The sequence below is a fragment of the Caretta caretta genome, chromosome 10 (genome assembly GCF_965140235.1).
Source record: "Caretta caretta isolate rCarCar2 chromosome 10, rCarCar1.hap1, whole genome shotgun sequence".
NCBI classification, from domain to species: domain Eukaryota; kingdom Metazoa; phylum Chordata; order Testudines; family Cheloniidae; genus Caretta; species Caretta caretta.
The window spans coordinates 44,551,352-44,577,977 of record NC_134215.1 but is presented as its reverse complement, the minus strand read 5'-3'; the positions used below and the strand labels follow the sequence as shown (position 1 = coordinate 44,577,977).

Sequence of the window (26,626 nt, the reverse complement as noted above, 5' to 3'; positions counted from 1 at the left end):
CTCTGCACTGGCTGGAGGGCGGGGCTGGGCCAAGGCCAGGGCAGGGCTCTTCAGAGCGGAAAGCGCAGAGAACCCTTCCCTAGGTGCAGAGGGGCCTGCGGACTCTTCCATCTCCTTCTGGCAGAGGGGCTAATACCGCCCCAAAGCAGCATCATCCATGGGGAGCACTGATCCAGGGCCGGCTGCCCCCTTCCTACCCTCTCCAAGCCCAGAGGAGGTGGCAGAGGGGCTCTCTGGACCTCCCCTCCCCTCCCTTCCTGTGCTAGGCTCACTCCAAGCAGCATGATATTTCCATGGCATCTCTCCTCCAGGGTATTTGCCAGCAGGGCCCCAGGCGCTGGATCTTGCAGATCAGGACGCTAAGGCCCCCACCCGCTCCCATAGCAAGGCTGTGCCGAGAGGTGACAGCCTCGCCACCCCCTTAGACTGGGGCCTACGTTACAGGGCTGGCTGCCAGCCGGCTGGGACTGGAGAGGCTGCCGAGCCTGAGTGGGATGGGCACCTGGGCAGACCCACCGGGGGCTGGAGGAATGATTCCACACACAAGGCAGAGCTGGGGAACGGGGCAGTTTCCAAGGGATTGTATTGAGGTTCCTGGTCATAATAAATAGAGCTACAGCGAGACCGGCACAGAGTGACTTCACGGCACAGGGACCATGGCCACATTGCTAGGGCACCAGCAGGGCTCGCCCTCCGTTGGCTGCTGCTCCGGTACCCACCCCCAAGCTCAGCAGCCTTCATCTGCTCCCCTCCCTCATCCCCTGCTCCTTAGGGATGCAGCCAGGTCTCGGGGGGAGCAAAAACCTCCAGGGCAGTGACTGTGCACCAGGGGCGGGGGGGGGGGGGTAGGACGGGAAGAGGGGGGCTACGGACAGCCGGGAGCATCCCGTCCCGGTTCCCAGGCCGCAGAAAGGGGTGGGAGGAGCAGGTCTGTCTGTCACTGCTGCCAGCCAGTGGAGGGGGGCTGAGATGTGGACAACGGAAAGTGCGGAGGGGGGATCTCGGTAGAAAGGGGCAGGGTGCTGTTCACAGGCTGTGGGGGGATGGGGAGGAGCAGCAGCCTCCTGGTCACTGTGCCAAGGCCTGGCTAATGTCCTGCACCAGCATGGTGCCAATCACCATCTTCTCACTGTTGACAGTTAGGTGGGCCCTGGCTCCTTCCTTCTGCTCCAAGGTGATGAGGACGAGGCTCCCGCTGGTCACCGTCTTGGCAGCGAACCTGCCCATGGGAAAGGAGGGGGTGTGAAAGCGCTGGCCTAGGGCAACGCCCAGCTGTGCCGCTCTCGCTCATCCCCGGGGCTGCAGCCCAGTGCCAGAAGAGGCGGCCCTGAGGCAGCCACAGCCTGTGCCTCTGCACTGAGCCTTAGCCAGCCCTTGCGCCTGCATAGCGCCGGAAGGGGCACACTTGGGGCAGAGACTTCCCGCCAACGGCTGCTCCGTTCACCCACCTGGTGCGGCCAGACCCGCTGACCACAGAGCTGCCTTGCAAACCACGGGGGAGCTGGGCCGCAGCCTGGAGCCCCTGTCCGGACAAGGGACTGCCACAAGCAGCATGCCAGCATCACATCCACTTTACAACAGTGTCCCCTGGTACTAATCTAGCCCAGGAACCGGCAGCCAAAGGCACCAGGAGCTGGCGGGTCCCAGAGTGGCACCGGCAGGATCAGGGAGGGCGAATGAGTAGAACATGGACCTGCCCCAGCCAGTGCCTGCCTGTTTCCCAATGGGGCAACAGGGGCTCTGGCCACAGCCCCTCTGTAACCACAGCTCCTCGGTGTGGTGCTGTCTTCCCCTAGGGGTGGCCGGCTCACAGAGGGAACCTGCTCCAGCCTGGACTACCAGGGCTGCTCCTTTCAGCTCCAGCAGTTGGGACTTGTGTGTGTAGATTGGGGTCCCCCCACCTGTACTCATTGTCTGCTCCGCAGGGCACGCGGCTGACGTTGGCGGCCGCTGTCACTCGCTGGACGATCGTGTGGTCGCTCTGGCATTTGTCCGGCAGCGTCAGCTTCTCCATGATCTCACTCATTCCTGTCAGCTTGCCTGGAAAGGGGATTGGGGGGGTCAGCCTGGGGCAGCTCCGCAAAGGGCTGGGTGGAGCCGTCTGTGTGGCTGATCCAGTTTAAAGGATGGATGTGGCCAGGGCTGCATCCAGCCCCCCGAGACAGGCACCTTCCCTGATTCGAATGGCAGGGCTGAGCTGCCCGAGGACCCTCCCTGCAGCGGCTGGAGGAGGCAGGGCTGCGCCTTTGGCAACAAGGACGAAAACCACGCAGGGAGCAGAGGACAACTTCGTGCACTTTTGTGTGTCCAGCAGAGGGCACCAGCTCCCTCTCTTTGGGATGCCTGGTGTCAGAGGGATCAGTGGGGCTCCAGCAGACTGCCCCAGCGGGGTGGGACAGCTCCGTCCCTCCCTGTGCTCCCAGGGCTGAGGTCTTTTCCTGCAGTAAGCAGAGCTGACACAGAGTCACATCCTCATGTTCCATCTACAGTGCATCACACCAGCGTAACAGGGGGCTGTTCAGAAGGCACTCCTGTCCTAATAGCACCCGCTATCGCCAGAGAAACAGATCTTCAGGTGGCTAAAGAAAACTGTCTGGTGGCAAGGGGCCACTTCTCAACAGTTCCGACTGTGAACTCTCTACTTCTATGGTTTGGCCTTTATGGTCTCTGCTTCGCTATTGTTTATCTGTAGGGTCTCCGTCTGGTTCTTCGATTGTATTTGATACACAACTGATTTTGCAAGGTATAAATTGACTAATGCGGTGGGGTCTAATTGGTTAAAGAATTGTTTCATAATGGGCTAGGATGGGTGAAAAATTTGGTTTTGTGGACTTTAGTTTAAAATGATTGGTTGAGGTACAGTTAAGTAGGACCCACATTTTAACTATATAAACTGGGGTCCAAAGGGAAATTCTTTGGAACCTAACTTCAGGGCGCAGCCCACGATCAGAGCTGCCAGACCTCAACAGCCTGCCAACGACACCTTGCAGAAACTGGAACCCCAGATGACCTGATCTTGACTGGCCAGCAGGAAAAATCTGCCTGCTTTATTGTCAGTGGTGAGCATAGTATGCTTAGCATGTGCGATCTGTTTTGGGAACTGTTAATAAATAGAGGTTAAGGATATTACTGTGTAAAGCTCTTTCCCTGGTAAAAGGCCCCGCAAACCTGTAGATGAGTACGCCCTGAGCCCTAGGAACTGGGTCAGGGTGCATGCCTTTCAGCCCAGGCCCTAGGAATTGGGAAAGGGTGGAGGTGCCTAAATGAACTGGGTGATGCCTCGAGGCCACAGAACGGTAAAGGTGGGGCACCCTAGAGTGTGCGGGTAACAAACCGATGCCAGGGACCAGTCCACACATGACTCTTCCAGACACCAGCTCCACCCAGCATCTGAGGACCCAGGTGGGCTCCTTCTGCCTGGGCCAGCACCGCCCCAATGGATTCTCCAGCGAGAACATGGCTGGCGGGTCAGGCGATGACTGGGCCGGAGTCAGGCAGGGGTAGCTGTCTGTGTCAGCCCCAGACTCTCCAAGCCTGCCGAGCAGTGCTGGGCAGGGCCAATGGGCCGACTCTAGCAGCACTGTAACAAGCTCCGGTTGTGCCTTGCAGCTTATGTCAAACATCAGAGGAAGGAGCCAGCCGGCCCCGTGGGGCCCCAGGAATAGTGCGTGCTAACTATACATGCGCCAGGCCTAAGGGCACACCCTGCTGCTCCAGCTGATTTCAAACACACAACACAGTGAGTGCCACGAGAAGGTCCACAAACTATTTAAAGGGATACTACCTATGTACTACATCAATGGAACGAGAACCAGGAAGGCCACAGAGTCCCTGTTCACAGGGGCTGGGAGAGATAGTCCCTTGGGGGCTCCTCCCAATTCACCCCAAGCCCTGGGGTCTTAAAAGGCCTGAAAACCCCCACAGCGGCTGAGAAGGAGTGGCGGTGAGCACAGGAGCACTTCATGCACTGGCTGGGGGTGTCATGCCCTCCCTAGGGCAGGCCAGCTCCCCATGCCCTGCCCATGTTGGTTCTGACACTGGGCTGGGCCTCCTGCACTGGCTGGCCACAACCGGTTATTGAATGAAGTCAGAGAGTTGAACCCTGTCTGGGGCTCCCCGCGTGAGCTCATCTCTGGGACGGTTGAATCCCAGACCCCCAAGGCCGGGTCTGGGTCCAGAGTTCCAGTCCCCACAGTGCAGTGTTCGTAGTGGGGAACTTTGCTGCAGGCTCCGATCCCACTGAACTGTAACTGCTCCTCATAGATTGCTCTGACGCTGCACAAGAAATGGCTCAAAGGCCATTAGCTTTACTGGATCTTGTGCAGCCATGTCCTGCAGGCACTGTCCATGGTGGGACACAAGTGGGAATTCCCTCCTTCGCCCTGTGCTAACAGGGCTCTCTAGCCTAGGCCCAAGTCACACAATCATCATTAAACCAGCACAGGGTGGCTGTGAAACGCTCCCGTTCCAAGTGAGCAGCGTTGTACCATGGGCCCTTCTTGTCCAGCCTCCTGCAATAGCCACCAGCAGCTCCTCACAAGGAAGGCAACCCCCCCACACACCGAGCCAGCTCCCGCTGTTGTCCAGCAGGACAAGAGTTCTGTCCTGGCTGCTCAGCGCCTGGCTTAGCCCCTGCCGCTGCAGGAGGTCTGACCTTAGCCTGCCGGCAGCAGAGCCAGCCATGGCACTATTGGCCACAAACCCATTTGGTTCAGGAGAAAAAGCTAGCAGAGCAGAAAAAGAAGTAAAGTAGTTATATATCTCGAGCACAGCTACAGCCAGCTATGGGGTGTGGGGTGTGTGTGTGTGTGGGGGGGGCTTCCTGACAGGACAGGCGGGGCCTAGCTGGCACATTGGGGTGACATGAGGCTGGACTTGCCCTAGGGAGACGTATGGGGCAGCCTAGGGGAACTGGCAGGAGCCCCCTTGCTCATTTCACCTAGTCCAACGCTAATGCTAGGGACCAATCTGGCACTGGCCCCAGAAGAGGGGCTGGACAGGGCAGCAGGCCTTTTCCATCGCATTCGACCAGGATTCTGACATCACCCAGCAAGTCCTGCTTTTGGAGAAAGAGGCAAACCCCTTCCCAGTGAGGGGGTGGGAATGAGAGGGGCTAACGAGCCCAGTGGGCCAGTGGAACAGCGCAGGCAGCCAGCCCCATGCGGGAGCTGCCAAACAGCCCAGGGGGTCCAGCTCCAGCTTGTTCGACTGGGGCAGGCCTGAGGGGGTGATGCTTGCAGCGCCAAGGCTGGTGGGTGATTGACTGTTAGGGGGCATTGCTGTAAAGCTGCCTCCAGCAATGGCCTCAGGAACCATGAGACTCAGCTCTGGTAGAGGCTGCACTGAGCCTGGGCACACATACCCACGGATGCAGAACTATACACGGAGGATGGAAACCCCTCCATGTCCCACCATGGCTCTCTGAGTTGCTGCCCGCCCAGAACCTCAGCACCAATTAAATGAATCTCCTCTAGCTCCCCACACTTCTCTCTGCACCCCTGTACCCACAACACCAGCTGCTCTGGAGCTCTGTCCATGGCCCAGTTTGGATCACACCTCCCACCCCATGATCCAGCTGGAGGGACCATGCTTCAGCAAAGGGCCTCTTCCTTTACCAAGCAGGAAGAGCCCTGAGAATGCACATGCCAGCAGCCTCCCCATTGCCATGCTGGTATGGGAACCCGAGGGACGCTGGCTTACAGCGTGAGACCCTGGGCTCCTCCCTCCCCTTGGCAGGTGGGATTGGCGGGGGATGGCCAAGCCCCTCCTGCAATTTGCAGTCAGACCCCCCTGGGGGCCCTGGGTGCATCTTGCACCCCAAGCTCATGGGCGTGTAAAGCTTCACGTTGATTGGGGGTCCTGACATTGCACTGATGGTGCAGAGCAGTGACGCACCATGATGGCCGCACAGGTATGAGAGGTGGTGGCTCTACCACCCGCCACCAACAGAGGGCGCCAAGAAACATCTATTGGAATTTAACCCTTTCGTGTCATGGGCTCCTCTGTATCTGCCTCCCAGGGAACTCGCTGTTGCTAAAGCATGGTGCCTAGCTGAGTGCAGCAGAGGAGGGAAGATCCCTCTGCCATCAAACCTTTCCCATCCCCAGTCTGGGCATTGTGGGCACCTGAGCTCTCCTTGCCTGCAACTCTCAGGATCTGGCTGGGACTTGAGCATGGTTGCTGTAATGCAACCAGTCAGGCAGGAGCTGGGGGGTCCTGGCCAGCTCCTGGGACTGCCAGGCAGATTCTGCAGCCTCAGGAGGTTTAAATCTGACCTCAGAGCTTCCCTCATCCCCAGCCTGGGCCCGTCCCAGGGAGTTCCCAGAGCTGATCTGTAACCTGTTTCCAGGTGAGCTATTAGACAGGAGTAGCCCTTGGGATCACACTGGGGAGAATTCCTCCACCTTCCCCACCCTCTCTGAGCCAGGCTCTGGGGATGGTTGGGCCTGAGGTGTGTTACAGCACTCAGAACAGGAGCACGTGCAAGCCACAGTCACGGGTCAATGCAGGCTCCGGCCCAGTGCGGCCAGCTCACAGCGCTGTGGGCTCATGTTTACGGTAAAGATGCTGCCAGGAAGCCCCCACTTGGACACCAGGGACCCAGCTCCTGAGCACAGCTCTGAACGCTGCAATGCAGGAGGGCAGCTGGTCAAACATTCGTGCCGGATGCTGGCTGGTCCTCTGAACCTCGGGGGGGGGCTGCAGAGTGTGGCTGCAAGCATCCCCAGTGCAGGCTCAGGGGGGAGATGGTGGGAATTGGGAATGCTACCAGGGCAGCGTCTCTGTGGTATCTGAGCATGTCTGCTTTCCCAGCCATTTACATACCAATACCGGGGCCAGGGGCTGAACCTGGCACCTGAGCACCAAGAGTCAGGTCTTGGCCTAGAGCAGTGGTACCTAAAGTTTAACAGCCCGCGAACCCCTTTCACTAAATTGTGAAATCTCGTGAACCCCCTCCTAAAAATGAATATTTCCAGGGATTTAAGTTTAAATTTCCTCCGCATTCCTCCTGCTGCTGGACCCCGTTGACTGCCCTGGTCAACTGATCTCCACTGAGCTCGGGCTGCAGGTCCTGCTGACTGCTGGGGCTCGGGCTGCCAGCCCAACTACTGGACCCTGCTCTCCCTGGGGCTCGGGCTGCCAGCCCCAACTGCCCGGCCCCGCTCTCCCTGGGGCTCGGGCTGCCAGCCCCAACTGCCCGGCCCCGCTCTCCCTGGGGCTTGGGCTGCCAGCCCCAACTGCCCGGCCCCGCTCTCCCTGGGGCTTGGGCTGCCAGCCCCAACTGCCCGGCCCCGCTCTCCCTGGGGCTTGGGCTGCCAGCCCCAACTGCCCGGCCCCGCTCTCCCTGGGGCTCGGGCTGCCAGCCCCAACTGCCCGGCCCCGCTCTCCCTGGGGCTCGGGCTGCCAGCCCCAACTGCCCGGCCCCGCTCTCCCTGGGGCTCGGGCTGCCAGCCCCAACTGCCTGGCCCCGCTCTCCCTGGGGCTCGGGCTGCCAGCCCCAACTGCCCGGCCCCGCTCTCCCTGGGGCTCGGGCTGCCAGCCCTGCAACCGGGTCCCACCTGCTGCCTCCAATGCCCGGAGTCCTCTGGCCACCATGAGTGAAATGTTTCTGGCGAACCCCCTATAACGTTCTGCGAACCCCAATTTGGGAACCACTGGCCTACAGGCATGACTCCACTAGGCTCAGCCCAGAGGGCAAGCTGTGACCACACACAGCCACTCCTGTATGGACCCAGGAGAGTCACCAGGAGAGTCCAGAGCCACGAGGGACAGTGAGGTCGAGAGACGGGCCAGCGCCCAGGGTCCAGACCAGGCACAGTGGGGAGTGGGGGCAGGCTTCACATTAACGGGGAGCTATCCTAGGCCGGCACGGGAGGAAGGTGTGAGCCCTGTGGAGGGAGGGGAGGAGGCAGAGCGGTGGCTAGGTGCTCCACCTCGAGGAGAAGGAGCAGTGAGTGTAGGGCAAGGGGGTGAGAGGGTGATGCATGGTGAGAACGGCAGGGCGGGGGGAGGTGACCTGAGCAGCCTGGGATGTGCACTGAGCAGAGGGAGATGGGGGCGGGACAGGAGCTGGCTGAGGGCTCCCACCCGTAGCCCCCCCGAGGAGCTGCTTACTGCAATGTAGGCTGCAGCTGCCCTGGTCTAATGCGGCAAAGCAGACTGCAGAGCCGACAGGAGCCCTGCACCCGCAGAGACACAGCCCAGCATACAAGGCTCTGCTTGGCTCTGGGCACCCTCTGCTCATAGCAGGGTGGCCCATTGGATGCTGGGAGCGTATTGTCTGATCCCAGCCAGCCCCCCGGGGAAGAGACCGCCAATACGGCGGGCCCACGCCGTGACCTGGTTGATGTGGGCCTCTGGATTCTGCCTGATGCTCCTTACTGCCGGGGGAGCTCCGTGGTGCCCTGGGAACCGGTCTCCTCCTGAGCCCTCTGGCAGTGCTGCACCACCTCCTCCCCGTCCTGCCCCGATCTCCAAGGCCAGGCCCTAGGCTAGGGATGGGGGCTAAAACAGTGCTAGCTTGCTGATCTAGAGAGCAGCTCCCTGCCATGGACTCATTATGGGGCTGGCAGCAGAGCTAATGCTACAGCTGGTGGGGGAGTGGGGGAGGTAAGGGGGGCAGCACCTCCTCCTCCTCTGGGAGCTCCTGGAGCTGCGACTTACCTGCACCCGTCCTTAACAGCTGTGCTAAGGAAAGCAAGGATGCAGAGGGGGATAAAACTGGTGTTAACATCAGCCACTGGCACAGTCCCGCCAAGTGCAGTGCAGGGAGCCCCCCCTGTGCTAAGTTGCTGCGGGGGCGGGGGCTAGAAGTCACACAAGCATTAACTGAGAGGTGCTACCAGGCAGCGGCGGAGTAGCCACTGGGCCTACGGGGCCTGTGCCCAGAGGTCCTGGCCAACTGGGGGACCCTGGAGCCCCGGAAAGGTTGGGAAAGCCCCCGCGCCATGACCCCGCTCCTGGGCAGCAGCGCCGGGCAGGCGGGGCTGTAGGGGAAACCCCTGTGCCTCTTGACCCCGCTCCCCGACAGACGGCCGGTTGAGGGAAACTCCCGCCCGCCCCCACTACTTGGTGTCCACACTGGGGGAAGCCCCCTGTACCCCTGACCCCGCTCCCCAGCAGCGCCGGGCGGGTGCAGGGGCAAGGTAAGCCCCCCGTGCCCTCCTGACCCCATCCCCAGCAGAAGCTGGGGGGCAGCAGGGGAAGCCCCAGCACCAAGACCCCCGCTGCGGCCCCGGGCTAGGAGAACTCTCACTCTCTGCGGCAGACTGTGGCTGTGGCTGGGGGACAGAGCTTCTCCAGTCTTGGGGCCGCAGTGCGGGGGCAGAATGGGGAGGTACCCTGGGTGGAAGAGGGGCAGGGCCTTGGGGAAAGGGCAGAAAGGGGTGGGGCACAGGCAGGGTCACATGCAAAGGAAGTGAAAGGAGAGGGGAGGGGAAAGGAGGGGCCTCCCCACTTGCTCTGGCCCAGGGCCCCAGGAAACCTTAATCCGCCTCTGCTACCATAGGGGCCCTGCTGTGATGGCAGAAAATGAGACTTGAGCAAATGCTCCTCTTGGATGCGCCCAGCTGGTCTGGGCTCTCATATCTGGCTCCCCCTGTTGACCAGGGGTAGATCTGTGGCATCCAGAGCCTACGGCTGTCAAGTGGTACCCAGGGGAACGCTGCTCATCAAAGCCAGGGAGCGGGCAACAATGGAAGTAGATTGACTTGGAGCCAGCACACCCAGCACAGGTTCAGAGATCCCAGCTGTGCTCTCCTGGGGAAGCAGTGATGCCCATGCGCAGTGCACAGCCCTGGGGCACTGGCCTAGGGGCCAGAAGTCTTGTCAGCCACCAAACCCCCTTTTCAGTCTAGGCAGAAGGGGAGCTGGCTTCAGCCAGTCAGCACCTCCTGGTGTGGGATCAGGCCAGGTGAGCCAGTGAGGCCTGGACCTGTCATTGGCCAGGTGGGGAGGGAAGGGGTCACGAGGTCTTTCACTCTGCTCCGTGTGCCAGGGACACTGGACTCTGGAGACCTCCCTGCTTGGGCTGGGCAGGGCAGGGAGGAAGGCCAGGAGAGCTGTCCAGTGGGCTCTGGGTGCCCACGGCAGGGTGAGCTTTGCAGACGCTCTAAAGGCAATCAACACGCTCGATCAGCACTCACCTTGCTCCTTCTTGAACTCGTTCTCACTCATGAACACTGGGGCCATGAGCTCTCCCACCGGTGGCTGGATGGAGACGTAGAACTGGCGTGAGTGGGTGCTGGAGGAAACACACCACAGTGAGAAGGGCCCAGCCTGGTTGAACCCGGGGAGTTGAGGGCAACTGTCAATCCCCACCATGCTCTGCCCTGCATGCCAGGCCCAGCTCATCAACAGCGGCAGCCACTCCTCCAAGAGCGCTGCAAAGCCCTGTGCAAAGGGGGAAGGTGCCACTGCCCCACTATAGGGGTGGGGAAACTGAGGCACAGAGGGAGGGTCAGAAGGAGACCCCACCAGCGCTCAGCAGCCAACGCAGCAGCTTGTTATGACCCAGCCCTTGATGCTCTCTGGACAGCAGGGAGGAAGGAGCTCATCCGCCCCGGACAGACACTAGTGCCAGCGGGGAGTTGGGGAATGGGACTAGACACCCTGTTCCAGACACATGCTCTCCCATGTCAGGCAGTGGGGCAGCCCAACAGCTCAGTGCCAGGCGGTGCCATGTGACAGGCTATGTGCCCACTCCTGCCTAAGAGAAGGTAGGCCCTGCCTTAGTTCCCTTCTAAGGTGTGGGGGGGAGGACTCCCAAGCTGCGCCAGGGAGCAAATCCCCAGTGGTGTGGGAGTCACTGACTGATGGGGCCAGGAACAAGAACCCTTCTCTGCTCTCTGTAGGGCCCATTTGCGAGCCCCCTCTCTGATCAAAGCAGCTGCACTTGGGCTGGAACGGCTCTGCTGTGGACTCACGTGGGGAATCAAAGCCACCCTGCGCTGGTAACACCTGAACGCCTGGCATTACAGCTCCACTAGGCTCTACAGCCACCACCCCACTGAGATGAATGGGGCAGAGCAACTGCAGACAGCCCTGCCCCGGGGTCCCAAGGTGATGTGTCTGGTGGGCCGGATCTGTGGCCAGCCGACACCAGCCCAGCCGAGCGCTGACCAGGGTCCTGGAGCCATGCTAAGAAGGGTAACTCCTGCCTGTACCCATGGGGGGCAGGGAGGGGAACTCACCACAGCTGGAAGTTGGCTGCCTGGGTGGAGTCGCAGAAGTCGATGCCCATGATTACGTTGGCGGTGTCGCCGGGCGCTAAGGACTCTAAACACAGGGACAGTGCGTGACTCCAGACATAGCGGTCTCCACCTGGGCTGGGCCAGGCTGGCAATGCACACAGTCATGGAATCCCCTCGGTCTCCGGAAGGGAGCCAAGGGGAATCCCCGCCTGTGATGCATGAACTGCAATGGCCTTAGCCAGCTCCCTGCTGCACATACACCTCAGGCCAGGTCCTTCCAGGAAGCCTACGAGGTTGGTGGGGAGGTGTCCTGAGGATGCATGTGCAGCCCCCAGCCTGTGACTCCGCCCACAGGGCCCCGGGGGAGGAATGCTGCTCACTTTGGGGGAGGGTTCAGCCACCTAGAAGCGCTCAGGCCAGCACGGCTGACCGGGGGCTTCCGGCTGGGACCTCCCAGGTGGTCAGCCTGGGAAAGGCCAGTGCCAGTGGGGTGAGGATCCATCCCCCATCCCATGACAAACTGGGGTGCAGGTAAAGACACCACTACCCCTGACCACCCCTCCCCCCCATAAGGTGTGCCCGGGTGACAATTAGGGCCCCATTCTAGTCCTCCCCGAAATGGCCCCTAGGAGACAGCAGCTGCAGCACATGCAGACAGAGGGGCCCAGGATCGTGTCCCAGGCAGGAAGCTTCGTGGGGCATCTTCTCTGCCCTACCCCCCTGATTTCAGTCCACAACTGAGTAGCTGGTCCCCCCTGCCCAACACAGAGTGTTTGGTGGCAACAGCCTAGCTGAGGGGCTTGCAGCCTGGCCCTGGCAGCGGGAGGGGCTGGCCACCTGGGCTCCCGCTGGTCAGTGTGAAGCCCGCGTCCTGCAAAGCCCAGAACATGCACCACGCCAGGAAGCCTCACTCAGTGGGCAGAGCCAGGCTTCGCCACTAACTCGCTGCATGAGCACCCCTGGCTGCAGCCCTGAGAGAGTGAGCCTGCCTTTGGGAGCCCCATCATCCCAGTTCAAGGCCAGCCGGCTTTACCGATCTCCTGGAACTCCTGGATTCGCATCCCGGACAGCAGCTTGGGATCGCTGACCCGCAGGTTCTTCACCTCCGACTCTGTATTGTTGGAGAACTGGATCTGCACGGCCACCATGTGGGGGTCGGGGGGGAAGGGCTGCCGGTTGAAGTAGTACTCCACCGAGAGCCCCTCGCCCGCCATGCGGTGCAGCAGCTCGTAGGTCTTCACAGTGCTGAATGTGGGGCTGAGCATCTGGGTGGAGGGAAAAAGGCCGATGGCACATGCCACGGGCGAGACGCAGGCTGGGGAGCAGCGATGAGCCAATCCCTATGCTCCGAGGCAGGGGAAGTGAAGGAATCACTTCAGGAGCCGGTCCTACCTCCATTGCTACCTGCAGATGCCTGAGGCCCTGGGCTGGGGGAGCAGGACTCTGGATGGCTGGCTGGGCTTGCAAGTTCTTCCCCCTCTTGAGCCATGGTGCTGGAACAGTTTTTGGAGTGGGGGTGCTGAGCTGCACCCCTCTTACCCCTGTCCATGCCCCTCACCGCCCCCTAGAGCTGGGGCTGGGAGCAGGGTCATGGCTCTGGGAGGGGGGGACGCGGACAGGGCTAAGGTGGTGGAGGCTAGGGCCACAGCTAGGGGCGGGTGCGGAGCCCTGGGTGCGGGGCTGGCGGCCGGGACTCTGGAGCCAGCAGTGGAGCCCTGGGGGGCAGGGGCCGAGCGGGAGCCTGGGCTGGCAGCAGAGCCCCCAGGCACAGGACTGGCAGCCGAGTGGCAGCGAGGGCCAGCAGCGGGGCAGGCAGCCAGGACTCTGGGCAGCAGGGGAGCAGGGCCAGTGGCCAGGAAGCAGAACGTGAAACCTGGGGGTGCTGCAGCACCCCCACACCCCTACTTCCCATGCCTATGCTCTTGGGGTGGCCTAGTTCTCCTGAAGGGACCCCAGGGCCTACCTGCTGCCCCATCACTAACTCCCAGTCCCCCTCAAGTGGGGGAATCCCCCAGCAGAGTGTAGTGCAGGGGAGACCTCACTGCGGCTTTCTAGGCCTCCTTACGCGGTGCTCTGGAAGGAGGGATCCAGCGACAGGGCCGCCGTCCCAGCATGAAGAACCGGGGTCACTCACAGTAGGAACCAGTGAGGTGTCGGTCAGCGTGAGTCCCTCCAGGTCAGTCACCAGGCTGCTGGAGACGATAGCAGGGGAGGAGGCTGGCTGCGGTGGAGCGGGGGTGACTGCAAGGCAGAGACAAGTGGGGAACAAAGGGTTAAGAACCAGTGGTAGCCAGGACTGTCGAAAGCCCAGCGCAGCCTGGCAGGACCGGACAAATGGGGGCGGGAAGGGTGTTATGGGTTACGAGTCTCCTGACGCCTGGGGTTTGTTCTCCCGTCCCGTCAGTGTTGGCGGTGGAGGGGATTGTGCAGGTATCGCCCAGAGCCTGGGGGGGACACGACCCCACCCTCAGTGGCTTGGAAAGCGGGACACCCAGGAACGCCCAGCAGAGCCCTCTGCTGCCCCCGTTAGCAGCCCGGTTGGGCTGGCAGCCGCCTGATGAGACTGCAGGAAGTAGCAGGGAGTCTGGGAACCGCTGGGCATGGGGGTGGGGCACTGCCCTGAATACAGACTATGAAACTGACAACGAGCTGCAGAGCAGAGCTGAGCGTGGTGCCCCCTCGGGCAGGTCTCATCCAGGCCCAAGCCCAGCCCCAGGGGCACTGCTTGCTCTGCTGCTTCCCAGAGCCTTTGGTTTTGCTTTAAACCACCTCAGTGGTGCTGAAAGGTGCCAGGCCCAGCCCAGCAGCCACAGCACAGTAGGTGGCAAGGCTAGTGCCCGCTGAACCACTCAGCCCTGCCTTGGATGGGGCGTTAGGACTGAGAGGGCAGCTCCGTCTCCAGGGTGCGCTCGCTCCTCAGCCCCGCTCCCTTGCCCGACAACGGAGTTCGAGGCCAGCTGGGAGAGTGGTTTTGTGACGGGAACACAGAGAGGGCGGAGACCCAATTCACCACCCCATTGAGAGTGAGGGTGGCTCTGTGGGTGAAGCTCTAGCAGGGGAAGCAAGAGACCTGGGCTCTATTCCCAGCTCTGCTGGTGACCATGGGCAAATCAGGTTTTCCTCAGTGCCTCTGTTTCCCCACCAGTTCAATGGGGCACTTTTCATCCAAGCACTTAACAAAGGTGATCAGTAGCATCACCCCCATTTTACAGATGGGAAAACTGAGGCACAGAGCGACGAGACTTGTCCAAGGTCACCCAGCAAAGCAGTGTAGAACCAGGACTAGAACCCAGGCCTAGCCACTAGGCAATGCTGCCTGTAGGCCTCCCTGGGGGGTTGGGGAAGGATTTATTAGTATTTGTAACGTGGTTTGAGATTCTTGGCCAGAGAGAAGCAGGGGATCGTTAATTCGAACTGGCTGAAAACTTTCCACTGAAATAATTTGTTTGACAGAAAACAGCTTTTTCTTTGATGTCAGAACCAGATATTTTCACACACAAAAAATCCACTTCCATCAGAACTGTAGGGTTTTGTAACAAACCCTAAACAACTTAATGTGTCAGTTTCTGGCAACCAATTTTTTTTTGTTTTTACACAGAAATTTCAATTCTCAGCAACCAAAACACAAAAAAATTGTTCAGGTTTTGGTCAACTTAGATTAAATCCAAACCAAAAATTATTTGTGCCAACATTTTTCATAGATCGTCGTTTAGTTGTACTCTGGTAGCCTGGGAGTGCTAGGTGCTGCACAAATACAGAACCAAAAGCTGGCCCCTGGCCCACAGGGCTGCAATGTCAGAGTCTTTAGCTTATTAGTCAGACTTTCCACAGGCCACTCTCCATCACCCTGGACACCCAGGGACAAACCCAACCTGACCTACATGGGCCAGCACCACACAGCACAATTATGGGGCCGGGGTAGGCTCTTGTGCTATTTATGTGGGATGGGCTCACGCGTCTTAGAACGTGGCTCTTTTCTCCTTTACTAGAGAAAGGTTTCCCAAGGTCCTGGAGGGTGAATTCCCATGGGGGAGTTTCTCTCCTGCCTGGATCCCAGGTGCCCACTCAAAAACTGAGAAAAAGGAGGGTGGGAACTAGGGACACTAGGTGAAATTCCCCCCCTGTACAGAGGGCTGGGCAAGGCCTAGGCACCGGAAGAAGAACACGCTCCCAGCATCTGTAGCCGTGAAATGTCAAGGCTCCCTCAGCACCATGGACAGATCACACAGCTATGAAGAACCAATCAGCAGGCAGCTCGTGAGCCCAGTGGGCGGGATATCAGAACTATATGCATAAGCACTCCCTCCCCGTCCAATGACATGGGCGCTACCCCTTTAGAGCAAGCAAAGGTCCCAGAGTGCTTTGCAGGCAATGATGATTAGGCCAGGGCCAGGGAGACATTAGTTACATCTCACAGTGGACTAAGAAGAGCAGAGGTCTATTCCCAGCTCAGCCGCTGGCCTGCTGGGCAACCTTGGGAAGTCACTTCCCTGACCTGTGCCTCAGTTTCCCCATCTGTAAAAGGGGATAATGATACTGCCCTCCTCTGTGAAGCCCTTTGCGATCTAGGGATGGAAAGTGCTGTATTAGGATGAAGGGTTACTACAACTACAACAACTGGTTGCACTCTAAGTCATAAGGACAGGCAGAAATTGGAACCCAGGAGTCCTGGCTCCCTGTCCCTCTCTAACCACTAGACTATGCTACTACAAAATCTAGTCATACTCATCCAGCCTCTTCTGGTCTCCTTCCCTGGGCCTCACTCTGTCACCAAACGCGGGACCCCATAACAGAGCCAATCTGCTCCACAGCCTCTAGGGCACCCCTCAGAGTCTTGTCTCAGCCTCCAACTTCCCCACACGGAGCTCAGGCTGTTCCTGAAGGGGGTTGTCTCATCCTTTGCTCATTCCTTCCCTGAGAAGCCACGTTTCCCAGGACATCTGCTCTTAAAGGGCTCTCAGGCCATAAGGGACACCTGGGGTCCTGTGCACACACTGAGTGTGACACTGCCCCCGTCCGCAAAGTCTGTCCCAAGGAGAGTCCCTGTGTCTTTGCTGCACACCCCTCTCCCCAGCATGGCAGTGAGAACAGACTAACCCACTGCACCGGTGGCATTAGGCACATTCCCCCTTTGCAGTCCCAGAGAGCTCCCTGAAAGATAGATTTGGCCCACAAGGGCCTTCTATTTGGCTCACTGGGCATCAGATGCTCCCCCTCGCTCCCTGCTGGGGGTCCGCTGTAAGGATGGCCCCGCTGCCTGGCTCCAACTCTGCCTAGGGCCAGCTGGAGCCACATAGCAGCAGAAACCCCAATGGGGAGCAGGAAGGAACAGTTGATGCCTGGCGGGCCAAACAGAAGGCCTTCGCCAGCGGCTCCAGTCCCTGTGCTCCCCTGCAGTGCCAGGTTGCCCCTTTCCCTCCCTTACAGAGCAGCCTCCAGGTTGCCACGTGCCAGTCCCAGGCCTCGGTGAGGGGTGCTCAGAGCTGGGTCAGTGCAGGGATGCTACAGCCTAGGAGCAGGCAGGGGAGCACAGGGAGGACACAGAGGTGGAGCCAGACCTGAGTAGCAGGACCTCCTGGACAGCAGAGCCCCCAGCTGGGAGCACAAGCCAGGCACAGGCAGGAGGAGGTGGGGATAGGACAGGCTCTGGGGGGAGCTACCTCCTGTGTCCCCCACTGTCCCCATCTTCCTCCCAGATAGGGCCCCCAGAATTGAGCTTTTCAGGGAGCCCTGTCAAATTATTGACTTGAACTGGGACCATACAGAAAATGGTTGCAACCAAGGTCCTGTAGTGGCACCAAATCTTGTATAAAGGGGGTCAAATAAGGTGTCTCAGACAAGGTTATGGTTTGCTGGTTATGATTATGCTGTCTACGTGTGTGTATCATTTTTGTAGTTATGAATATTGGCTCTATACTGTCTGTAGTTCAGACTTGTGCTATGCTTCCGGGTGACACCCCAGACAAGTTGGTGTCAGCTCTGCCTAGCTTGCTTGATGGCCCATTAAGGACCATCAGCTATACAACTGACCCACTGAGAGAAGGCAGACACGCCTTGGGACTCAGCAAGGTATGCAGGGACATGCCTATGGACCGAACTCTGAGGTTTTTCCAGGCCATGTGATGGACGGCTTGTCTTTGGGACAAAGAAAGAAAGACCACTTGGCAAGAGAACATAAAAAGCTGCTGCAGCTCCTCCATCTGGTCTTCAATCCTGCTTCTCACCTCTGGAGGGACTTTGCTACACTGAAGCCTTGAACCAAGGACTGAAAGACCCATCCCAGCTGTGGACGTACTCCAGAGACTTGATTTGAACCTGCAGTTTATTCTATCACTGCTGCAAGCCTGAACCAAGAACTTTGCCATGACTGTGTTTAATTGATTCCATTTAACCAATTCTAGCTCTCATCTGTATCTTTTTCCTTTTATGAATAAACCTTTAGATTTTAGATGCTAAAGGATTGGCAACAGCGTGATTTCTGGGTAAGATCTGATTTGTATATTGACCTGGGTCTAGGGCTTGGTCCTTTGGGATGGAGAGAACCTCTTTTTTTTTCCTGGGGTATTGGTTTTCATAACTATCTGTCCCCATAACGAGTGGCACTGGTGGTGATACTGGGAAACTGGAGTGTCTGAGGGAATTGCTTTTGTGACTTGTGGTTAGCCAGTGGGGTGAGACCAAAGTCCTCTCTGTCTGGCTGGTTTGGTTTGCCTTGGTGTGCATAGAAACCCCAGCCTTGGGCTGTAACTGCCCTGCTTTAAGCAGTTTGTCCTGAATTGGCACTCTCAGTTGGGTCCCACCAGAACCAGCATCGTTACAGGCCCCCATGGGCAAATGCCACCACTGACTCCCATGAGAGCCAGGCAGCAGGCAGGCAGGGAAGCTACAGTTCCAAACAGGGAGGAGGAGAAATGGTAGCAAAGCAAAGGAGAGATGGGGAGATGGAGGGAAGGTGTCAAGAGAAGTCTCCCTGACTCTCTCCCCCACCCCAGCCCTCCAGCCCATAGTGCAGTGGGGATGAGCCATGGGGCAGCGACACTCACAGTCATCCAGGTCCAGCAAGGAGATCTCCTTGGTCCCTTTCCTGGCGTCCTTTGGAGTTGGTTTGCTGCTGGGAGGCTGCAAGAGAGGACAGAGCCGGGGCAGTATGACTGTCAGCAGGCGGGGTGCGGGCAGAGGGCTGGGAAAGGAGCACAGGGCCCTGAGAGGCCCAGCCAGTGGTGAGCTGGAGCCAGTTTGCACCGGTTTGCTAGAACCGGTTGTTAAATTTAGAAGCCCTTTTAGAACCGGTTGTCCAACAACCGGTTCTAAAAGGGCTTCTAAATTAACTGGCCGAAAGTGGCACCTTAGGCACCGACTCCATGGGTGTTCCAGCCCTGGAGCACCCAAAGGGAAAATATGGTGGGTGTAGAGCACCCACTGGCAGCTCCCTGCCCCACCCCCGGCCCCAGCTTGCCTCCACCTCCTCCCTGCTCTGCTTCGCCACCGCCCCTAGGCTTCAGGCAAATCAGCTGTTTGCGCTGGAAGCTGGGGCGGGCTGAGAAGCAAGTGGCGGCTTCCTGCTCAGGCCCAGGGAGGCGGAGGTGAGCCAGGGAGGGAGGTGGGGGGGGGTGAGGAGGGCTGCCTGCGTGGCAGCAGGTAACCGAGGGGGGGGGGCGCGCAGAGGAACCGCTCCCCACCCCAGCTCACCTCCGCCACCCTCAGCCTGAGTGGGAAGCCGCCGCCTGCTTCTCAGCCCTCCCAGGCTTCCTGCCGAACAGCTGATTCGCGGGAAGCTGGGGTGGGGGGGGCAGCAGAGGTGAGGTGATCTGGAGCTGGGCGTGGGGCAGGGAGCTGCCGGTGCATGCTCTGCACCACCAAATTTTCCCAGTGGGTGCTCCAGCTCTGGAGCACCCAGGGAGTCGGCGCCTAAGGCGCCACTTTTGATGTGATCAGTGGGGGAGCGGCTGCTTCCCCTGCTCCCCACTAGTTATGCTCCCCCGCTCCTAGGAGCCAGAGGGACCTGCCAGATGCTTCCTGGGAGCTGCCCCAGGTAAGCACCTCTGGGACTCCCCACCTTGCCCCCTGGCAGGTTCCTCTGGCTCTTAGGGGCGGAGCGGGGTGGGCACCCACTACGGTGGCTCATGAGATCCTCCTGCCCAGTTCTGGGGGCAGCCAGGGGACAGGGGTGGATGGGGCAGGGGTCCTGGGGGGGCCTCAAGGAATGTGGGGGGGTTGGGTGGGGCAGGAGTCCTGGGGGGCGGAGGTGGGCAACTACCCCCTCGTGGGGTGAGGAGGGAACCCGTTGTTAAGATTTTGGCAGCTCATCAGTGGGCCCAGCTCAGCACTGGCACGGGGAGCCTTTGGTGCAGGATGCTCAGGGAGGGGCAGGAGCTGAGTCCCATCCCAGTGCATGGGAGCCCCGGCCCACCTCTGCAGGGCAGATGGGTGGTGCCAGGGCTCAGCGGCAGCAAGCCCCTCCCTGGACGCCCAGCCCGTCCCCTCACCTTGGTTCTCCTCTTGCTCTCCGGCTCTGACTGGGATTCCTCTGCCTCGGAGCCTGAGTCCGACTCAGATGAGCTGCTCTCCGAGACGCTGCCCTCCTCCCAAGAGGACTCAGAACCCCCTTTCCCTTCGTGCTGCGGCTTCTTCTTCTTCCCCTTCTTCCCCTGCTCCTCCTCCTCGCTGGGGTCACTGCGGGAAGGAGGGTCAGGCACAGGGCACCACCACACCTCGCATGCCCCTCGAACAGGAGGACTGCCAGGGGGTGCCTGCTACCAGTGGCTAATTTATATACTTTGATATCATGGGTAAGAGCCACGGCTGGGGACCACGCGTCTGAGCTAGGCTCACACTCTCCGGCAGATTTATCTGGCAGGACAATCACATTGTGCCAATGTTTGGGTGATGTCACCCCAAGCTGTGACACACCCTGGGTGGCTGACACCCTCCCCACCCCCAGCACTCCTGAGCTGTCCCCTGCTGGTTGAGTGACTGACATCCCCCCCACCAACACTCCTGCATATCCCCCTGCTGGCACTGGAGTAGCTGGGCCCAGCCTTTCAGCCTGGGATCACTGCCTGGCACATGGGCAAAGGTGCTGGGTGTTAAAGGCATGAGAAACAGACATGGTGGGATGGGCTGTAGTCCCCCCATATCCCCGGGGGTGTTCCTCAGTCCCTATCCGGTGGCACCTCCTGCCCCGTCTCCCCTCCACAGCCTGTGATACCTCCCGGCGATCTCCAGGCAGGCTTTCCGGGGCCCTTCCTTTCCCTTCTTTTTCTTCTTCTTCTTCTTCTCCTCCTCCTCTGACTGGTCTCCACTCTCCTCGCCCCGGCTTCCCGAGTCAGAGCTGCTCTCACTGCTGCTGCTGCTGCTCTCACTCTCCAACTCGCTGACCGATTCCGGTTCTGGGAGAGAGAGAGAAAATCTCAGGGTTCACAGCCCTTGCCATGGCACCGTCTGCAAGGCTGGCCCACCCACTGGCTCCATGCCAACAACTGCCCCGTCCAGCCCGCCGCTGGCTGCTACGCCACACTGCCATCCCATGCACTTGATCCTTCCCTCCAGGGCCCTTACACTGCCATGGTCGCTGGGCCGGGGTTCCCCCAGCTGGTGCGCTGGGGAGCGGGCAGGAAGGGAGTCATCATGTCATTCCCATACATGCACAGAGATGCGCCCTGTCCCGTGTGGGCGACGCTGGCTGTGCCCGCTCCCCACAAATAGCCAGGAGGCAGGGGTGGATGGGCCCTTCAGACAACACATTGTGTCCTGGGCCTTTCCCAGGGAGGAAGGGCTCCTGAGCGAGGGTCAGTCCAATTCGAGGACCCTGAATGCTCCTAGGCATTGAGTGAGAAGGGCTCTGTAGCCCCTGTCATCTGGGTGCTAGCCAAGGGCTCATAGCCCTTTCCAGTCAGGCTGCTGGCAGCCCAGCCTGGGCCAGCAGGGAAGGAGGGGGATGCACAGCGGAGAAGCTTTGGAAGGGCTGGCCCTTTGCCTCTCAGACACATCTTATCCACCCCCACCCAGGGGTGCTGCAGATGCTTCCCCCATCAGGAATATGACAGAGCCCACAGCTCACAACACTAGCAGATGAGAGCAGATTGCACTGCAATCCCCATGCAGCAGACGCCTGTGCTCAGCACTGCACAGGTAGGTAATGCAGGAGCCTGCTGCCCTCTGGCCGTGGGAATACTGTCAGGGCCAGGCAGTGCCACGCTGCTGCCCGGCACGGAGACGGCCAGGTCGCTCACCGCTGTCTGCTGATTCTGTGGGCCCGGACTCTCCCTCCGAATCCGAGTAGAATGGCTTCTCCACCTTCTCTTTCCTCTTCTCCCGGCTGGTGCACTTGGTCCATTCCGGAACCTGCGCGGGAGCAGAAAAGGAGGTGAGGCATGTGCCAGCCGTGGGGAGGACCATGCCAATCCCCTGTGAACCTCCCACAGCAGAGAGCTGACCCAAGGAGAGGAGATCGCAGAGGCCAGGCCCTTCCAAAGGGATTCTGCAGTGATGGACAGGCTGATTCCCAAAAAAATGTCCCTAGGGTCAGTACCATGGGGACTCTGTCCTGGAGGGGGTGTGGAGACCACACAGCGATGCACGGACCATGCTCCCATCCCTCTTCTCAGCACCCTCATGGCATGAAGCTGGCCAGCCTTCTCCTTGACAGGTGGATCACCCAGCAGCGAGCGCTGGGGGCAGATTCAGAGACAGGCATGGCAGGGCTCTGGCTGGGGGCTACGCTCCTGAACAGGTGTGTGCTTGTGCACGTGCAATGCACGCTCAGCCCGGCTCAAGTTTAGCCCCGAGAGATTAAAAGGAGTTTAATCTACACACACGTTTGTGCGGAGGATGGGGATGTGGGTCTGTCTTTTACTCTCTGCTGAGATGTCAGATCCTTTTTGTGTGTTATAGAAAAAAGCCAACACATGCGCGCACACACAATTCCCAAGAGCTGGAGGTTAAAAGCAAGAGAGAGGGGAAAGGCACCATAACAAACACACACGAGCCACCTCTCTGAGCTCTCCCAGCAACCCGATGTGGCTTTCAATGGGGAAGGCGGTTTCTTCCTGCAAACGAGGGAGATTGCTGTCACAGGAGCAGAGCGACGCTGCAGGGCGTCAGCCCCAGCCCCTCCACTCCGTACCCCACTCCTCCTGCCCTAAGCATCAGGACAGGAACCACCCATGTCTCTGGACACCTGGGAGGTTCAGCAGCTGCCCAGAGCTTCGCACCAGAGCCCAGGGTCCCCTGAGACCAAGGCTGCGAGTAGTGCAGTGAGCACCCGTTCCCCAGGATCACACAAATGGAGCACAACACGAGGCCCCATTCCCAGAGCCCGGCTATCATAGTACCTCCACATTGCGCACGGATGGGTCGGGGGCCTCGTCCGGCCAGTCGGGGAGCTCCTGGTAGCCCACTGCCTTGGCATTGAGGAGGTGTGAGAGCGAGCCAAGCTGGAAATGGTCCCGATCTGCAGCAGAAAGGGAGAGTTCAGAGCACAGCCCTCCTGGCCCCACTCCCCACCCTAGGGGCTTCCAGTCTCACAGCCCAGCAGGCCCCATGTTCGACATCACCCAGCCCTTACTGGGAGGAACTGGCTCCCCTCTCATAGCCAGACAGGGACCCCAGGGTCCAGTGCACCTTGCCATACCTTTGAAGGAGGACTCCAAGATGGGGGCGGGCTTCTGCGCCAGGAAGAGCTTCTTGGCGTATTTGTTAAGGGCCCCGCTCTTCTCGGTGGGCACGATGAGCTGGCGGATGAAGCGGGCCCGGTCCCGGATGTCGTAGTTCTGGTCGTACTTGGCCAGGTTCAGCACGTACTGGGTCAGCAGCTTGCTCTATGGCGACACTTGGCAGCTGGGACTTTACAGGGCTACCGCGCTGAGCAGACCCTTTCCCCACCCCACAGATGGGGAAACAGAGGCACAGGGAGGGGAAGGGACTTGCCCAAGGGCACCCACCCCAGCTCTGCTGATTCCCTGAGCCCAGCCCAAACATCACCCACTGGGCAGGGCAACCCTAAGTGCAGGGACTGTGGGCCCAATCCAGCAAGGTGCCGAGTGCCCTCCACATCCCCCAGCTTCAGCTGGCACAGAGTTACTTGCAGGATTGGGCCCACGGGTTGCAGGCTCAGCTGGCCGGCCAGGCTGTTTCAGACGGAAGTGTCTCCACAGCACCCCACTGTCTGGCAGGGGCCAAGACACTTGGAGACAGCTGCGCCTCTATCCCAGAGCGCCCAGCACTGTCACCATGGGGACTGGCCAGCTAGGTGGCCCTGCAGTGTGGGGTGGAGCCAGGCACAGCTGCGATGGTCGCAGTTTCCTTGCAGCGGTTGGGGGAAGCCACTGCAGGGGGCACAGGCTCAGCCAGCCCTGCACTAATTGCGTGTGCAATGCCCGCTTTGCATGGAGCCTGCCGCGGCAGAGCCAGCTGCGTGGTGAGAGCAGGGTCTTGGAGCCAGTCTGGGAAGCTGCCAATACTGCCACTCGCTCCCTGTCCCGCCCACCCAGATGGTGCTTACCTGCTTGGAGTTGGTCAGGTAGAGCTTGGCTGCCAGGTTGATGACCTGCAGCTTGACGATGTCCTCCTCGCCGGTGAAGGACTTGGCCATCTTGCGGAGCACGTCAGGCGCGATCTTGGGCACGTGCTCGCAGTACTCGCCAATCAGCCAGAGGATGCTGGCCCGGGCCATGGGCACCTGCAGACAGGCACATGGCAGTGCCCCAGCTCTGCCGAAATCCCTTGCACCCAGCCAGGGCAAGCTCCAGAGGGACGGGCTGGGGCCAGGAGCGTCACCCAGAGCTGGTGCAAGTGCAGTACAGTCCATGGGAGACCTGCCCACACCCTGCAGCCACTATGCTCTGGAGTCCCTAGGCCAGGATTTGCTGGTCCTGCCCAATGCCCCCACTGCTCCCCAGTCCCATCAACCCAGCCAGTTCCTTCTCCCAGTCAGGGCCCAGCTGCTGCATTGCCTAGCACATCCAGGATCCTTTGCACTGGGGCACCCAGCACAGGGAATTCTGGGACCCAAGCACAGAGACCCTGGGGGGATGGGGACAGGGCAGAGAGGTCTGAGAGGACAAGATGGCCCCACTCCATTCCAGCGATGCCCCCCTGAGGTTGCGTCCTAGGTGGGTGCCTGCCCGTGCCCATCTGGGGAAGCACAGCGGCAGGCCTGCACAGTGCTGCCCCTTCCAGGACACACACAGCTGGGAGCCTGGCAATGCCCACCCACTGCACCAGCCACACCAGGAAGCAAGCGGGTCCTGCTGGGGCTGAGCTGGCAGTTTGAAGAGCTCGGCCAGTCCCTCCCGTTGGGAGGCCTGACTCCAGGAGGCCTCGCGGGGCAAGCGCTGGCACGGGAGTCCCAGCCCTGGTGGCACAGGGGATTCGAACTCAGGGGACCCAGACACGGAGTGCAGCACCCCTTGGGGAGAAAGGGGGCAACAGGCGGCAGCACTTCCACAGGGAGGGCAGCTTAGGACACCAAGGACCCCCCTGAACTAACCCCTCCTCCTCCCTGTGAGCACAGCCCCCTCCACACTCACCCCCATACAGCTGGAGCCCCCAGCCCCTCTGGCGGTGGGAACAGCTGGGCCCCGAGCCCAGACGTACCTGGATGTTGTCGGTGAGCTTGGCCATGTGCTTGATGATCTCGCTGTGCTGAGAGGGCTGCATCTGCAGCAGCTTCTTAATGACGACCACGGACTCAGCCACCACCAGCTCTGCGGGCAACAGAGATCCCCACCCGCCAATGAGCGCAGAGACGTCTCCGTCCCCCGCACTGCCAGGACTCAGCCACAGCCAGCTCGGGGGGGGGGGGGGGTGGTTCCTCTCCCCACTCTGTTGAGGCTGTGCAGGATGTCAGTGGGTGAGGGGCCTCAGCCAGGGGTGTGCTACCGAACACTGGGATGCTGACAACATGCAGCTGTGGAAATTTGCTCAATCAGACATTTAACTCCCAGAAGAACGTCCCAGCACAGGGCGCCCCTTCCGCCAGCTCTCCCCAGCCCATGGCCTCCTCACACCCAGTCGGATCGTCCCGGGCTGGTGACGGGAAGGTCCGAGACACAGGAGGAGCAGATAGCTCCTCCCAGGCTGTGAATGGTTCTGACTATCACTCATTGCTGGATCTTCCACTGCAAGCTCTGGACAGCTCCCCCTAGCCCCTCTCTGCCCCCAGGCTCTCACCATCCCTGTTGGAGAGAAGCTGAACAAGGCCGTTCAGGCAGGTGTCTCGGACCTTCCCGATGTTTGTGGCACAGCGCCCGATGGCCTGGATGGTGGCAGCTACAAAGTCCTTGTCCATGCTCCGGATGTAGGTCTGTGGGACAAGAGGCATGGCAGCTTTCCCAGCATGCACCGGGAGTCAGGACACCATGCTGGAGCAGCCCCATCTGAGAGCTGATGGTGCGGCCTCAGACGACATGCAGGGTGGCTCCCAGCAGCTGCACTTGCTCAGGGTTCCTAGCAGCTGCTGTAGCGAAGGTCACACGGCTGTCTGTAATGCCCGGTTCTCCCGTAGTCCCCTTGTTTGGGAACAGGCCCTGGCAGGGCTGGACGTTTCTCTTTTCCACCCCATTTTAGGGAAATCCATCCAGCAGAAGTAGTAATTTACTTATATTCCAGTAGCACGTAGAGGCCCCGATGAGGATCGGGCCCACTGTGTGGGCATGTACAGACACCTCAGCCTCTGCCCCAAAGAGTCTACATGAGACCCAATACACATGCTTTCCCCCACATGTATTGCAGAACAACCTGGCTTCTTCCTCCAGGGCTGTAGTTCCACGCCCATTCTCCAAACCCAGTGAGGAGCAGGGGCTGGGCCAAGGCCAGGGTAAAAACAAAAAGGGGTTTTGCTAATAAAGTGGGAAGGGTTTGGGCCCCCAGAAACCTACATCCAGAGTCTTGGTGTTTAACTATGAAACAGCCACCGCCAAGCCCAACAGAGCCAGCCGACTCCAGGACCACGTAGGGCTGGCCACAAATTTTCCATCAAAACTGTCTCTACTTTTCATGAAAAATGTAGATTTTTTCATTGAATAACCAAGCAGCTGAAAACCAAAGTATTTGGATTGCACTAAGCTGTCATGGAGCCTCTTGGGAACTGTAGGGCCAGGCTCCCCAGCCATCTCCCATGATGCATGCAGGAACGTCCACTATTGGGGTGCATCCTGGGAGATGTAGTCTCCACAGGGAGACCAGCCCATGAAGGAGAATGGGAGCATGAACAGCCAAACTCCAACTCCCATGAGGCACCACGGCAGCATTCCCAAATTGAAACATTCCATTTTCCATTTCCTTCCCCCACCCAAAAGCCCATTTTCTGCCCAGCTCTGGCAACGGGGACAGCTCCCAATGGCGGGTGGAGATGAGATTGTGAGAGTGAGCCTGCAGGGCAGCAGCATTGAAAGCCCTGAGCTCTCGGGAGAAGCCCCGGTCTCCTCTCTCTC

The 26,626-nt window shown here is 59.9% G+C and overlaps 1 protein-coding gene across 6 annotated transcripts in view; it reads right to left on the bottom strand.

Annotated features, from left to right (window-relative positions):
* Positions 1–554: 554 nt before the first annotated feature.
* Positions 555–26,626, bottom strand: part of AP3B2 (adaptor related protein complex 3 subunit beta 2) — a 64,915-nt gene continuing 38,843 nt past the window's right edge. For 4 of the 6 annotated variants that reach the window (XM_048865927.2, XM_048865925.2, XM_048865931.2 and 1 more), the window contains exons 13-28: positions 25,365–25,497; positions 24,789–24,898; positions 23,695–23,871; positions 22,825–23,011; positions 22,526–22,644; positions 22,184–22,240; positions 21,425–21,536; positions 20,401–20,581; positions 19,679–19,865; positions 18,236–18,311; positions 13,327–13,433; positions 12,226–12,457; positions 11,193–11,277; positions 10,146–10,243; positions 1,902–2,040; positions 555–1,219 (exon numbers count right to left, since the gene is read on the bottom strand). In XM_048865927.2, the coding sequence (XP_048721884.1) occupies positions 1,069–1,219; positions 1,902–2,040; positions 10,146–10,243; positions 11,193–11,277; positions 12,226–12,457; positions 13,327–13,433; positions 18,236–18,311; positions 19,679–19,865; positions 20,401–20,581; positions 21,425–21,536; positions 22,184–22,240; positions 22,526–22,644; positions 22,825–23,011; positions 23,695–23,871; positions 24,789–24,898; positions 25,365–25,497 (2,151 nt within the window). In that variant the 3' untranslated portion in view covers positions 555–1,068. The remainder of the gene's footprint in view (positions 1,220–1,901; positions 2,041–10,145; positions 10,244–11,192; positions 11,278–12,225; positions 12,458–13,326; positions 13,434–18,235; positions 18,312–19,678; positions 19,866–20,400; positions 20,582–21,424; positions 21,537–22,183; positions 22,241–22,525; positions 22,645–22,824; positions 23,012–23,694; positions 23,872–24,788; positions 24,899–25,364; positions 25,498–26,626) is intronic. The other 2 variants (XM_048865929.2, XM_048865926.2) reach the window with 1 other exon arrangement.